The sequence below is a fragment of the Phalaenopsis equestris genome, unplaced genomic scaffold, assembly GCF_001263595.1.
Source record: "Phalaenopsis equestris unplaced genomic scaffold, ASM126359v1 Scaffold000801, whole genome shotgun sequence".
Taxonomy (NCBI): domain Eukaryota; kingdom Viridiplantae; phylum Streptophyta; class Magnoliopsida; order Asparagales; family Orchidaceae; genus Phalaenopsis; species Phalaenopsis equestris.
Genome location: NW_018165241.1, coordinates 102,289 through 118,997, shown reverse-complemented (window position 1 = coordinate 118,997; position 16,709 = coordinate 102,289). Strand labels below are relative to the sequence as shown.

Genomic DNA, 16,709 nt, shown 5'->3' with positions numbered 1-16,709 from the left:
AAACAGGGAAACAGGGCACCGAAGAAGGGGGGGAAGAGAGGGGTACCTCAAGAATGCTAAAGCACAACAGCACAGGAAACCACCTCAAAGAAATGCTCTCCCAGAAATCTCCTTTTCTCTCCTCTTGCAAACTTTTCAACAACCTAAAAAAAAAACAAAGGAACCATCCTTATAGGCAGAGAATAGAGGAGAAGAGAAAGAAAACCACCCCCCAATAGTCCACGACACTCGAATCTGGCCAAAAAGAAAAGAAATGCCCCCTGCCGACAGAAGGCGAAGCCAACGACATCTCTCGGACCGAGCGGCGAGAGCAATGACAGCAAGGGAAGCATCAGGAAGAGGAGGAGAAATGTCAGTGGCTTGAAGTTCTACGGGAGGTGGGCTCCATTGCTAGTCCGCTAGGATTGTCAATAAGAACTCCTAAAGCTAGATCCTAGGTTCTAAGAGTAGGAGACTAAGACCTCACCAAAAATGAGGTCAACAGACACGCGAACGGGAGAGTCGCGGGAGACAGAGCTCGAGCGCAGGGGAGTGTTAGGGATTAAAGAGGAAAGGGGAAAGGGTAAAGGGGTTAATTAATATATATATAAATATACATATATAAATATATATATATATATATATATTAAAACACAATTTACTCGCGCGCGGCGACGCGACAAAATGGGTGTCCTCCCTGGGTAAAATCGACGTTCCGGACTTCCGGACGCGTTGGCGCAGTCCGTTTTGTCATCCGGGGTCGCTCGGATGACGTCGTCGACAATCGGGTCAAAAACCCGTCGAAATTCAAATTTCATAAAATTTCGACCCGCGATCGATCATCCCAAAAGATTCAATTGAGCATTCGACAGGTAACAGTGCAGGCAATGCGAATTGCGGCGATCGGACACGTCGACTCTCCGAATTGCGAAGCTTGTGCGCGCGGGAGTGCGAATTGTGCAGAAGGCCACCCTAAGGCTCAGGAAGGTCCTATAGGGAATCCCTTTTGGGTTTCCTCATGTTGGTTTCTTCCTTCTAAGTGCTAGAAGTTGATACCACACACGCGAAACTCCAGAAGGGAACGGAAGCGGGTTGAATTTCTAAAACAAGGCGGGTCCCATTTCTAAGGTTTTAAGATAGTCGAAGGGAGGTCCCTAAGGCTAGATCCTAAATCCTAAGAGAAAGATTAGACCTCACTAAAAATGAGGTCAACATGATCATACAACCAACATTGATTATTGTAATTTAAGCAGCTCAAAGGGCTAGCAATTAATATTAAAAATTTTCTTAGCAAATTTACTTAGGAAAAAACAGCTACTACTATAAATGAAGAAGGCATTGTAAAAAGAAAAAAAAATGATAGTTGTCGGTGGCTACTGATTCATGCTTGAGATAGGAAATCTTGCACTAAGCTTATCCTGTATGTTACAATATTCACCTAGACACCATCAAACTATACAAAGATTTGAAATCGTTGCTCTGATGGCCAAATATGACGAAAAACGTTTCAGAGTATGTATCTAAGTGTCAAGCTTACAGATTGTGAAGGGTGAGCATTAGAGACCTGCTGGATTATTACAATCTCTACCTATATATAAATAAATGTGGGAAGAAAGCGTGATAAATTTTGTTATAGGATTTTTCAGATCTATATAAGATGTGATAACATTTGAGTAATCATTGACAAATTAACAAGTCATCTCATTCTTTGTCAATTTAATAGACACATTCAGTTGATAAGTTGGTAAGGTTTGATGTTAACAAAATTGTCAAATTGTATGTTTTTTCTAAGGTGATTGTTTCTGATAGAAAATGAAAGTTCACTTTCAGATTCTGAAAAGACAATAGAAATGTTTGACCACACAGTTACATCTCAAAACAACATTTTATCCACAAATTGATTGCTTATCTGAAGGAACAATTCATGTATTGAAAGTTTGTTTGAGGCTATATGTTTTGGATTTTGGTGGTAGCTAGGAGGATCATATTTTGATGATTGAGTTTGCATACAATAGCATTTATTAATTAGTATAAAAATAGCACTACATGAAGCATTCTAAGACAAAATTGCATTAGTCTATCAGGTTGAGTCGAGATAAGAGAAAGAAGATTATTGGCTTAGAGTTAGTTAAGCTATAGAGAAAATCAAAATAATCAGAAAAAAAGATTAAAAATTACTCGGGAGTCATTAATAGAACTATAATGACCTCATGCATAAGGTGGTATAGTTAGAGATTGGTGATATTGTGTTTTTTAATATCTGGCCTATGAAAGATACAACCAGATTTGACTAGGAAAACAAATTAAATCCTAGATACATAGGACATTTTGAAATCATTGAGAAAATTAACAAGGTTGCTTATAGGATACCAATGTTATATATTTATCAACTTTTTACATATCTTTTTTGACGAAATGTGTTTCAAACTTATATGAGAGAATCTCACATAAATATATTATGTTGCAGAAAGATTTGACATATATTTAGGAGCTTGAGAGAATTTTGATAACAAAAAATTAAGAATTGATAGCTCCTTTATGTTAAGATAAAAGTGGAGGCACGAGCAGAGAAAGATAGAACTTAAAAAAATGAATAAAAATTGAGGCATACTCTATCACTTATTCGATTGATTTCTAAATAATTTTTAGGATGGAACTTTAATGAGGGGAGAATTGTAATTCTGAAAAAAAGAACAAATAGATAAATTTCATTTAATTTTAAAATATACATCATTTTCTTACCTACCCTTAAAACTTTCCAAATTTTTATATAAAATTCTACTTTTTATTTCTATCAAATTGATACATAAAAAATATAAATTCTGAATTTATTGATTTTATATTTAAGCGTTTTAAAAGCTCGATATTTTATTTAAGGTTTGTCTGTGCATACTTTTTTATTTTATGATTCAGGAATGGTTGAATAAATTGAAATATAAGAGTTTGCTTGTGATGATTTGGTAAGACTTGTTCTCCACTCATTTGATCATAACGAGTACACATTACAATGAGGGTTACTAGAAAGTTAGTCTGACTGAGTCATCCTCTTTTAGTTGACTTGTGAGGGTTGACTAGGGTGTGAAATTATTATCTTGATTTTGATATTTATTTTTATCTTGATTTGTCTGATCACTGTGATTGCTGAGAGAATTGGCTGGCTTAAAGATGTATATTTGGTTTCTAGCTTGTTGTGCTGTTTCATCCATATCATGTGGTGGTCTATTTCATAGTGTTATCAAACTTTTATCTACTTTGCATTCTCTCATCCCTTGGGCATTCTCTGATGCTCTTATGTTGCTGTGGTTCTATGACTGCTCACCTCAGACTGTATTTTTGTTGTTTAGACTGTTTTTTTGTATGGAGTTTCTGCTCTTTTGCCTGGTTAATTTGGCTATTTTGTCTTGTTTTTTTTAATTGTTTTTATCCTTACCTTTTTTAGGACCTTCTTAAGTTTTCCTTTTCTATTTTGTTATGAAATTTTTTACCCTTTTGCTCTATTCTCCCTTGTTAGACTATTGTCTAGCTTCTTTGGTATTTTTATTTTTAAAGTAGTTGAGCTTTGTCTTTAACTTTACTTCAAAACAAAAGAAATTTAAGTAATCTTCATTAACAACTTTTATACCATTATTATACTGTTAGTCTTCACTTTGTCATCTTTGTTGAGCCTTTGCAATCAACTTACGTTTAAATCGTCAGTTCTGTTTGCTTACATACTTACATATAAATATTCTGGTTTCTGCACCATTTTTTCTCATTTTCAGCGGCAAAGTCATTGCTCATTACTAGCATAAAGGAGCAATTCTTTAAGCATTCATTACTCATTACTAGCATAAAGGAGTCAATTCTTTAAGAATTATAATTCTAGTGAACTAGAAATGGTTTGAATCGACTGATGGAGACGTCAACTTCTTAAAATCTTCAATTTTGTATGTTGTGAATGTATCAAGATCTCTAGTAATACTGTAGTTGTATTCTCACAATTTGAAATGTTTTCATACGCTATATTACTGCTTCAGAGCAGCTGAGTTAGTTGCTTTTGCGATCTACTTGCTGTTTGTGCTTACATACTTTCTATTCTTTCTGTATTGACATTACTTTCCTCGATAAATAAAATGTTCTTTGTATTTGTAGGCACATGTTTACTCCAGTGTTCTTCTAAAAAGGAATGAAAATTTACCAAAAAACTTGAACATTTGCTCGGCATTTCTTGCAAACATTGATGAGCACAAGTCGGTTGCAGTGAAATTATTTGGCAAAGACTATACTTTACCTGCTTGGTCAGTTATCATATTACCAGATTGTAAGACTCCGGCTTTTAACACTGCTCAGGTGGGATTCAGAACGTATTTCACTATTTTTCAAGTAAAGTGCTATTGTGCGCAGAAGGGTGCATGTGGTGCTGTGCTGTTTCCATAGTTTCATCCCTTTTTTCACTCATTTCTGGTGTTGTCTTTTAATTTAAAACTTTTTTATTTTAATTTTCTCTGGAAGACACATTCATGTATTCAAATATGATAATTCTTTACTAAACAAATACCAAAATCAGTGCCCTTAGTTAGTAGAAAGATCACTTCTACCTCCATATTCTTCACTAATGAAACAATACCACCAATGACCCTGACTGGTGCAAAGACGGAAATAACTGTTGTTGAGGCAGTGCTGTTTGGTTCTCTTGGATGAATGACCAAATTATAAAAGCCCTTTTCTCCTTCAAAGTGCGATGGATAGCATTTTCCTGCTTCGAAATGCAACTGCAAGATCCCAAATTAACTCCATGTAACTTCAGAAATGTGCCAATTAAAACTAAACGTCCATTGTAGAATTGTATTTGATGTTTATCAAGGTAAAACTGAATTTTAGAAGACATCGTCAGGCTGGTATTTTTTTGGAAGAGACTAATCTCTACGATAAGGCTCTTATGTTGAATAAAAAGATTGATCATACGCTGTAACTAACAGATATACAGAGTAAAGTGGGCACAGCCGCACAATTTATCTGATTGCACGTCTTTATTTTAACATTACCAATTTTAGTGCATCTATAGAATCCATTTCCACAATTAATTTCCACAGTGCAAGCATTTTTTATTTTAAATAAAAGACCACTAACTGACTGTTCTCATTGACTCCGATCTATGGTCACTAGATGGTGGAGATCATAGAAGTGGAGATGTGTCTTGATACTAAAGACCAGAGACCTCAGAATAGCAAGGGCTTTGAAAAGAGATCTGTCACAACCTAGCCCGATAGTTTAGAATTAACCAAAGTCGGCAACTGCATTCGGACGGAATTAAGTTTTTTTTTATTTTATACGATAAATCATCATAGCTTCCAATAGTAGAAAGAGTCACTAAAAAATAATAAAGTACACTAAACATTAATCAAATTCAACCAAAACAATAACATAGTCAGAAAGTAAAATAATATCGCAATCTAATCGACAACAATATAACATTACTTGGAAATAAACAGTATAATAAATTAGAACCATAACAAAAAACTACTACATAGTATCAGTAGTCATCCTTTGAACCAAGTCTCTCATGCCAGTCATATCAATTTAGAATATTGCCTGAAAAAAATAATTAATTTCAGTATTAGGTTTACGACTACTTAATAAGCAATTGCAATCTTATTATGCATTAGATTAATATGCAAATGCTATATATGAATATCCTAGAGAAATTTCATTCATTAATTAATCAAACTATATGCTTTCATTTTAAATTAACTCTTCATGCTTCAATTTAAATATTTACATTTATAATTTTTTTAGAAGTCATATCAGAATCATTATCACACTCGATTGCATTCTAAAAAATATTGTACTTGTAGGTACACCTCAAAAGTTAGTACACATAGGCACCCTCAAAATTTGTCACCCAAAAGTACTACTTTATCATTTCTATTTTTTTTTTGTGCACAAGTATAATAACATCCTCAACTAGTATTATAAAAGGGTAAATCCTTATTGACTTAATTTATTATATTATATCCCTTTAAAGTCATTGAACAACTAATTATCCTTTTGTTGTTTTATTTATTTTCATTTAAAAGGTTTTTAAAATTTCAATATGCATATAATAAGAAAAGCAGATATTTTTAAGACAATAATACAGTTCCTTTTTAAATAAATCATTAATTTATTACAAATAGAAAAAAAAATTACGCATGCAAACCCTTGAATTTTTTCTCTTTCTTTTGCATTCCCTATTCTTATTCTTTAATTAGCACTTGTTACGTCTTTCAAAATCCTTCTATATTACTCAGAAGCCAGAGCTTTTTCTAGCATAGTTCTCTCTTGGTACTGTATCTGCTCAGTACTGTATCTGCTATAGTACAACGGAAAAAAAATTAATAGGAGCTTGATGGAGAAGAAAGTTCTTCAATGACATCCAGGTCCTATTAGTGAAGAAGAAGAGGTCACTTCTTAGTGATTATTAGTGAGTGGGGTGCAACCTGTCACAGATTTCACCCTGGAGCTGATTTCTTCTCACATACTAGTTTATCAGTTAGATTCTGCTGAGTATGAGAAGTGGACGAAGAAATTTACGAATGGGATGACTCAATACTTGATTCGTGAGAATACTAGTCTATCTATAGTGCCAACTTAGGTTGTGCCAAAATAACACGAATACCTATTCTACTAGAATGTGTTTTGGAATGATAACGCCTACATAGTCGATCTACTAAGGGACTATAATATCTCTGGAACCTTCAACTTGGTCGACTTAATTCCGTGCTCTGAAGCTCAATCCTGTGAGATTGACGCGGAAACTTTTTCCTGCACAGTTTTCTCATGATACTGTAGTTGGTCCGGCAAAGCAGTCCTATTTTCTTTTGTTATTATTTCTTTCCTATTTTCCTTCGTTCCTTTTAGTCCTTCCCCATATATATGCGTATTAGGGTTCGGATTTCAGATTTCTATCAGGATAGCCACCGACGTCCATTTTCAGCTTCGAGGGTTGTATCTGAGGGATGTTGTATCTCTCTTCCGAGGTATTTTTAATCTTCCTCCCATCCGCTTCCACATATTCCCACATCGCTCCCTGCCGACGTACTTCGCTGCAGCCGTTCGCAACTACATTCCGATTCTTGTGTTCTGCTGTTCTAGCTACCCCCATTTCCTTTTCACCCGTCCTCACTTCCCTCGCTACCCGTCTCTCCACCTTTGTTTTCGTGGTACACAACGCCTCCCTTTTGTTGTTTTCTTGCTGTCCAGCCGCCCCAACAACAACCTGCTGCTGTTTGGGCTACCGCTCATGCTATTCTGCTATTCCAGCTGCCCATGATTGCTGTCAACCTTTATGCATAGTCTGTAAACCGCTTCCTTACCTTGTTGCCACCTCTCCGAGCCTTAATCATCACCACCATCACTTGGAACCGCCCTAACGTGAGTTGTGTGTTGTATTTCCTCTTTCAAATGTGTTGATTGTAACTCTAGTATTATCTTCGCTTACCAATCCCCATACAATGTCTCCAAATCTTTCAAACAATACTCCTAATTAAGACAAATAAGTTTCTACATTAATATTTAATAATCGACAACAATTTTATGGTTAAAGCATTAACCTCTTTTTACTTTAAGATTTTTTGCCGCCTTCAAATTTCAAGTATTTCTCAAACTTAAATTCTTGATTTAAGTCATACCTCACATAAACATTTATGTTATCGATTATTTACTTGATAGAAATAAAATCCTAGCATTTCTTATTACCTCGATTCAGTCTCTCTTTCTCGCATGCAGCTCCGACTTCTCCTGCATGCAAACCTTCGTCTCCTCTCCTTCTTTGCACAATACAAAGCCGCATAGTCCCATTCTTTACTCGCGAGACCTTACAATGCACCCCTTTCTCTCTTCTTTCGTACGCAGAGAATGCACACAGCGATGTCGTCGATCATCTCTGAGCCTTCGACGTGCTTGAACGTACGTGAAAGCTCCTTCCTCTTCTTCTTCACAAACAATGCTTGCAAGTAGAGCCACTCGACTCCTCTCCTCTTCGTACGCTAGGGCTCGGCTTCGACTTCCTATAAGAGCATCAAAATCCCGATAAGAGAAGTAGGTGACCCCTCTTCTTCACAACTACTTCCTGTTCTTCTTCACCGTCTCTCGCTCACTATCTCTCACTCTCTCGCTTTCTTGCCCTTTTGGATTCCTACAGTTGGAAAGAGGCATTCATTTCTTTAAACGAAATAATCGAGATAGGCGCTTCCTTTTGAACCGAATTCAATGAATTTATTTTGTTATTACTATTTAAATTTTTGTTATTACGTTCTCATATTCTTATAAGAATTTTGTCCTCAAAATTTGAAAAGTTTTTACCAGTCTGAAACTTTTTCTCAAGTAACATCCTTTGAAAATATGTGTTTTCGTAAAATCTTCACAAATAGAATCTATCTACCCGACAATATTTTAACTTCAAGGCCCAGTATCCTTTTATGATTTTCTTTGTAGATAAAATCAAGTTGTATCTCCGCTAAATTTACAACAGTTCTATTAGACTCGTCAACAATATCAAATATATAAAAAAAATTATGTGCTCTCCGCATATGAATTGGTAAAACTAGTTTATAAGCCACCTGTCCAATCCTTTTCACATTCTCATATGGTCATATATATCCAGGGCTTAATTTTTTTGTCTTTCCAAATCTTTGCACACCCTTCAGAGGATCAATATTTAATAAAAACTCTCTTCTACTTCAAATTCAATAAATTTATGCTTAGCATCATAATATTTTTTTCTACCCAGTATTGCCCTTAATCCATCTTTGATTAGTCTTTTCTTTTTAGCAGCATCATTAAACAAGTCAGTCCCAATGACCTTTCTTTTACCTTCTTCAGCCCAACATAAAAGTGTTTTGCATTTTCTTCTATACAAACCTTCATTTGAAACCATCCCATTACTAGTCTAATAATTTTTATTGTAAGCAAATTGTACTGAAGGTTTATTTGTTTTTCATCCTCCACCAAAGTTAAGGACAAATAACTTTAATAGATCCTCCAAAGTTTGAATAGTATTTTCTGGTTGACATTCTTTCTGAGTGTGAAAGTTTGTACTAAAAGTCAATCTTGTATCCAAAGTCTTTTGAATCTTCTTTCATAATCTGACACTTATAGGAGGAACACCTTCAATGTAATGGCATGTTTGCGTTCCCTTAGTGGCGATAACCCGTTAGACTGTTGAAAGATGTCAGAAGGTTTTTGCAAGGGCCGATTCTGAATCGCGGATCTCCTCTAGACTAAGTAACTCTACCATATATCCCTATTCCTCTCGGCGTTGGCTTGACCATGCTTTTGAGTTAGACTATGGTTCTGCACAAGCTTTTATCCCCTCTCAGCACTATCTTCCTCCCCTCTACATTAATCTCTATAGTCAGCTATTTCCAATCCACCCTCGTCTCTTCAATCGTTTGCTTGCACTTTATCCCAAAAATCTCATCAGTATTTTTCAAGTCCAAAGGCAAGAAGTCAACCACTTCAATGCTCTGTAGTGTCAACATCAATCCCTTGCAAAGTCCCTTACTTTTCTCCACCTCCATATCCTTTTCATGACCCTAGAAATTCTCTTATCTACCAACTTCAACCCCAACTGATCTACAACTCGATTTGATTTGAAGTTGTGAGTGATCTCACTATCCACCAACACTACTACATGTTCCTCCTGGATCTGTTCTCTCACTTTCATGGTGTGATATATAGTAAATCCCATCACCCACCAAGTTAAAGGACACCTTCGCTACATTCAAGTGTATGTTGCTTCTCTCCCTTCACCATTTCTTCCTCCAACTCCTAACTATCTGCCTCCTCCCCATCGCAAACTGTAAGGACCTCATGAAGCGGGTGCTCCTTGTTTGAACCGAACAAGGGAACAGTCCAAGAAACTGAACTACTTCAGCGAGGCAGGATAGGTGCTGACCAACCCTCTTTTGGTCCTAAGGCTTGCTGCGTAGGAGTGGTGTCCTCTTTAGTTATCCTAGTATTATTTATATGTTATTTATTGTGATTTAGGATAGTTTTGATTGTGTTTTTGTTAGAATAGCCGTCAACATACCCTATATTTTCTTTCAGGGTTTTTTCTAAGGGTATGTGGTACACCGGCTATTTTTTGTTCTGTGGTGGTTGTTAACCTACAAAGGTCGAGTGGTGCTACAGCTGTGACTCACTCCCAAGGGGTTATTTATCTTTTTCTTTTCTTCCCTCACATCCTTCCTTCTCAGTTGTCGTTGTTGACCCTACTGCAGCCACTAAATAGCCCCATTTGTTGCCTTATTGCAACCAACCTACTCTTTTTTCTACCAACTTCTGGCAACAGCTCCACCCGCCATCCCAACCTGGCCATCACTCTTGCAACCTAACATCCACCCATTGTCTGTCAATTCCCTAGCTGAAGTCTCTATCTCCAGTAGCTGCCCAATCCCAACACACCTGCTTTCTGATGCTTCCTTTCACAATCCCTCCACCCTACTGCTGATTCACTGGAAGTATCCCACCTGTAATCCCTCCCAACCAGTGTCCTACCTCTCCTCCCGCCCTTCCCCTCCAATCACCCTACCTCCCTGACTTCTTCCACTTCGCCAGCCCACTTCTCGGTCACCACCATTTTCTAGCTTGTTATCGTCCTGCCACCTTGTCCCATCATCCCTACCTATTTTCACCCATCGCAACCCCCTCTTGCAACCTACTATTATTCAACAGCAGCCAACCTTCGTCTGTCCATCCCACATAGCCGCTCACGACTCCTTTGGGGTACATTCTTAGAGGGGTTTGTCATGTGTTGTTATTTTTATTTGTGTTTGTAAGATTATATTTTCTTATTGAGTTCAACAATAATATTCGAGTTTCCTATCATTTTTTTGCGTTAACTCTGTTATCACCTAGAGCTTGTGATCCTTGCATCGGTGTTCTGGTGCATACTTCTCATCACATTAGAAACATAATCCCTCTGATCTTTTGTTCTGCCCTTTGCCTTTGTGAGACGCTTGAAATTGACCCTAGATGGGCCCTCATATTCCTCTTATTCGGCTTCTCTCTAAAATGATGTCATCTGGGTCTTCGGTGTCATAGTCGCCAAGGTCATTCTATGGAATCCTCCCATTGTGCCGCTTCTATTGGCCCCCTTCATCTGGTTCTTGTCCTCCACCATCTGGGCTGACTCCATCGTCTCCCCAAATTCTTGCAATCCTAACAGTTGGATGGTTGCATGTACATTGAGTTTTATATCCTTCATGAAATTCTCCTCTAATACTGCTTCAGAAATTCCTCTCAGCGATCCCGACAATAAGTTGAATCTCTCCTTATATTCCATGACAGTTCTCTTCTGAGTTGAGAAAAAGAATTGCTTCTGTAGGGCTCTTTCCCGAATGACTCAAAAGCATTCAAAGAAGCAATCTTTAAATTCTTCTTGTTTGCGGATTGAGTATCTAGCCTCCCTCCGCTGAAATCATGCTAAGTCTTTCCCTTCCAAACATTTTTGGCCATGAGATTCTCCAAATTTAGCCCATTCACCCGATACACCCAACCATATTCGTCTTGTTGCGCCCCAATTGGCTCCTCTTAATGGTTGGCTGAGATGCGACAGAAACGGACAGTTTGGCAAGACTAAGTTCTTATCAACACTTGTCCCTACTTACAGACTAAGGATCTAGTGAGTGATGAACTAGTATATCTAAATCGCCACAAACATACTTGATATATTTTATTTCATTAGTTTTTTACATATACTCAAAATCAAACATATATCATCAGAATATAAAATATAAAGAACTGCTAAATCTAATATAACTAAAATACATACCCAAAAGACTGTAAATTCTCAAAACTATAAATGCAAAAGTTGTACAAAAGACTCATTGCCCCTTTCGTGTAAATAAACAACATAAAACGAGCAACAAAAAGTTTAGCGAAATAATGTTGGCTAAAATAAAATTTATATACGAAAAAGAAACAACGTGCACGCTTGTATGTCTCTACATGTTCACAGACAAATCATAACATGCCAGAATCGTCTAGCACATATAAAAGAGAAACATTTATGATAGAAAATCGTGACTACTTTATAAAACATATATATCATTCATTCATATGTACTCATCAACATATAATCATAGGCATGTTCATAAGAATCGTAAACATAATCATAGCAATGTCACTTGTAAATATATAGTTCTCATCTATTTTCATGTTCTGTCATATTATGAGTTGTCGCCCTACTCCAAAGATCATAGTATTGATAAAAGTTGGCCCATATTATAACAGTTATCAATAGCCCCCTGATACCAACGGTTCTCTACATTATGTCATTGTCTAATTACAACGATTCCCAAAATTTCGTCACCACATGAACACCAAAAGTTGGGAATACCACATCTTCTTATAGTGGACTTACAAACACTCATATAATAGTCTAGCATAACATCACTCATAACATTTTTTTAAAGTATATAACTGTAGCAAACATTTGTAGGCATTTCATATATCACATGCATGAATCATATCAAATGAATACCTACAGACAATTAATTTTGTTAGTGTATTCATTTATATCATAGCATGATAGCATGACATGTATCATAAAAAAAATCAACTTGCATTCATATATTCAATGCAAGTATTCATCCACAATATACAAAAAAAATTAAATACATTCGTATCAAATGGAGAATCATATGAAAACATATATGAGATTATTTAACACAAAACTATTTCATCTAACTTGACAAATCCGCCCTACAATTTCCTACACACTCTTCTCAAGCTCGTCACCTCGTATAAGTAACTTGAAAATTGTAGGCATCGTATGAATTCATGGAATCATAGGTTGTTTTGTGATTTAAACAAAAACATGAATTATTTTACAAAACATATCTCAAATAGGCTTACATATTCCACTTCACTCTTCATCCTAATGCCTCAATTCATTCCTTCCCCTCAGTGATTTCTTGTTAAAACCCTTACGGAGGCTCACAAACTAAGTTCGACGCTTCCGACACAAGTTCAATGTCAGCTACGACTACCAGAAATGAATAAATGCACAAATTCATGACAAACGTCAAAACGGAAACAAGAGGAAGAGAAATAATGTTTATAATAATGTAAAAAAGGGATTTGCACTTAAAGAAATCACCCCGAGACCTCGGATTGCAACGTTCGGCCTTCAATTTGCACTTGCTACAGTGCATGATCGCACAGAATCTTGCGGGATCCCTCCAGATGCACGAAAATCGAATAAGAATAGGGAAAAATAAGGAAACATGACATTTAATTTCACCCTTACCTTTTCCCACTGTTGTTCGATCAAAATCACACCATTACATGTCGAGAAAAAGCTGGTTGGATACAGTGGAGAGATGGGAGTAAGGATTTAATTGGGTTTCATTAAGTTAATTGAACTCATAACATCCAAATTTTATTTCTCACAATCCATACATAATTAATATATATTACTCTATATTGAAATGGTCAATTTAATGCATAGAATTTTATAAAAATAATTTTATTAAGTTTTGAAGGGTGCAAAATTTTGAGTACTTCTAGAATTTGCTATTATTATCTGATTTTTATGTTTTGGGCGTTACAACTCTCCCCTCTAAAAACAGTCCTTGAAATTTTTGACTTTTAAGAGGGATATTTCTGTTGCATTTCTTCCTTTTTCTCTTGTAGTTTCCTTTTTCAGGCCCGTGCCTCCACTTTTCCTTGACAAAAGAAATTGGTATGTCCCTCAATTTCTTGTTATCAGTTTATGAAATTCTTTCAGACATAGATTTTTCAATACGTCATTTTCTTCATATGAATTCCTCTGTTTTGAATTTTAAATCCATTTCCTCAGCATTGAAATATGAAACACATCGTCAATATCTGACAAATCAGCTGATAACGCTAGCCTGTAATCAACATGTCCGATCATTTCTATAATTTCCAAAGAACCTATGTACCTGGGACTTAGTTTGCTTCCTTGACCAAATTGATGTACCTTTAATTGGCTGGACTTTCAAATATACGAAATGACTAACTTCAATATAATATGCTTTATGTTTTAGGTCGTAATATTTCTGTTGTTGAATCTGAGCAGCTTTTCATGTCTCTGATTTATCTGATTTTATCTGTAGTTACATCAACTAACTTAGGACCTAACATTTAATGTTCATCTACTTCAACCTAACTCAATGGAGTTATGTATTTCATGTCATACAATGCTTCATAAGGAGTCAGTTTGATATTGGATTGATAATTATTGTTGTAGGCGAACTCAATCATTGAAATGTGATCTTCCCAACTGCCTCTAAAGTTGAGAACGCAAAGCCGCAACAAATCTTTCAATACCGAAATTGTATTTTTTGACTGTTCGTCAATTGTGGATGAAACGTTGTGCTAAAATGTAACTGTATACACAAACCTTGTTGAACTTCTTCCCACAATGTAGATATGAATCTTTCATCTATGTCAAAAATGATGTTTTTTGGAACACCATGCAATCTGTTAATTTTTTTGACATATAATATGACCCACTTTTTTATCTGAATCTGGCTGCTTGATTGATAAAAAGTGAGCTGACTTTGTTAACCTATCAATAATTACCCAAATAGTATCGTAACCCTGCTAAGATCGAGAAAATCCCATAACAAAATTCATAGCAATTTCTTCTCATTTTCATTCAGGTATTGGCAATACTTGTAGTAATTCGCTGGATGTTTGATGCTCAACCTTTACAATCTGTCAAACTTGACATTGAGATACATATATCACTGAATATTAATTTCCAATCCATGTGCATTTTAGTGCTGCCTGGATGAATTGGTATCCTGAATGATGAGCTTCTTGTAAGATTTTGTCTCAAATCAGAATCAACAGGTACTCATAACTGCAACTCGTTTCTAATTACACCATCTTCATCAACTGTCATATTCGCCACCTTTCCTGATTGAAGTTGTTTCAGAAATTTTGGATATTCGTTGCTAACTCTTTGATCCACCTTTATTCTTTCTATAAAAGTTGGTTGCACTATCAACTGATATAAATATCCCATACTACCCGATCTTCTGATTTTCAACTGCAAAGCATCATTTTCTTTAGTCAGCTCTAGCTCTTGAGTTATAATATAGCTTGCATCACCTATGGATTTATGGCTCAAAGCATCAACTAACTACATTTGCTTGGCCAATGGCTGGGTTTTGGATTGCATTTCATCCTCATCTTCTTCAAGCCCTCTAATCTCGACTCTCAAATTTGTTTTCCATTGAAGAAAATATTTCTTCTATGGTTGAGAACATTTCCTCCATTCTAGATTTATGTTGCCATACTTTTCCTTCCTATCTCTCTTTTAGATCATCCACTTTCCTTACTGCCATCTCTCACGATCTTTTTATCACGAAGGAGAAAAAATTTGCATGTTTCAATCCTATCGATGGTTTCACAGGTGTTTAGTTGGGTTCAATCATGAATGAGACAGCGATGGAGGCATATGTCACAATTCGGTGCATGTCGCAAATCCTTCCTGACAGAGAAGACTATATGCAACAATTCCGAAGTTGCTTACCCGCTAGTTCTAATCGCGATTCGATCACAAAGTGCAGCCATAAAGGAGGGCTACATGATTAGGTCATGCCCCATACGCTGCGATCTTGTCTACTTCCTCAAATCGTAACTGTTTCTTGCGGTTTAGTCATGAATGCAATCTGACCTGTATGCAACATTCTGTTACGCTTCCAGAATGCTTCTAGGATCGATTGGCATGCCGGAACCAGACGTCTCGGCGATTTCAACTGTAAGGTACAACAACGGTCGAATGCTTTGATATCAAATTAATATGAAAAATGACCTTTTTGTAGAAATTAGGACAAACAAATATTTTATTTAATTAAAATAAAACAAAACAACCTGAATACACAAAGATAATAATCTACAATTCGAGAGGTACGTGATCTCTTCCAAACCCTAAACATAAAACTCTAGACCACAGTTTCATGTATAACCTAACCCTAAGCATAGAAAGCACTTTTTATACCTCACAATAATAACTAAGAAAAGACTAAATTACCAGAAACGTAAAAGATTAAATTGACTTTAGGCGCCAGTGTAACACTATCCAAAATATATTTCTAGTTATATAGTTTCATATTCTTCCCAAGAAAAAGTGATGGGGTTATAAATCTTTGATTGAGTTACGAAGTTTAGTCGATAATAGAATATGGAAATGGTAAGATAAATTTTAAAGAGAACAAAGATGGTTGTGAAATGCAATTTCCAACCACTTAATTTTTCATAAGGCAACAAGAAATTGCTATCTAAATGAAGGTGTGGTAGCAGTTTGAAAAACTAATCAGTTAGAAAGCTAAACCGAAGATATCAAAAAGTGGGGAAATCTAGTAGATGTAAGCCGGAACTCAACCTATATTTTTGCCAATTCCCATGCTAATAAAGCCGCTAAGTCAATAAATTTTAAAATCAAACTAGAACAATCCACTGGAGATACCGAAGAGGTGGCAACCCATAGTTGTTAATGAAATTTCCTAGACATCAAGCTTTTTTCGGATACTGGAGTTAACCCAAGGCACTATAGGAAAAATATATATTATTGACAAAACCATTTAAGTGGCTGCAATCAATACGTTAGAAAGGGAAAATACAACAACATGACACCCGACAAGTTGAAATAGCAACAGACACAATACAAATAATCACACTGGGGTGGTGGTGATCGGCGGGGGTTTGGAAAGGTGGCAGCAAGGGGGGGG

General features: G+C 36.1%; 1 protein-coding gene across 3 annotated transcripts in view; it reads left to right on the top strand.

Annotated features, from left to right (window-relative positions):
- The window catches only part of LOC110031334 (beta-galactosidase 15), a 146,913-nt gene that overhangs the window by 98,054 nt on the left and 32,150 nt on the right, over window positions 1-16,709 (top strand). For all 3 annotated transcript variants that reach the window (XM_020734481.1, XM_020734482.1, XM_020734484.1), the window contains one exon: window positions 4,111-4,308. In XM_020734481.1, coding sequence (XP_020590140.1) covers window positions 4,111-4,308 — 198 coding nt within the window. The remainder of the gene's footprint in view (window positions 1-4,110; window positions 4,309-16,709) is intronic.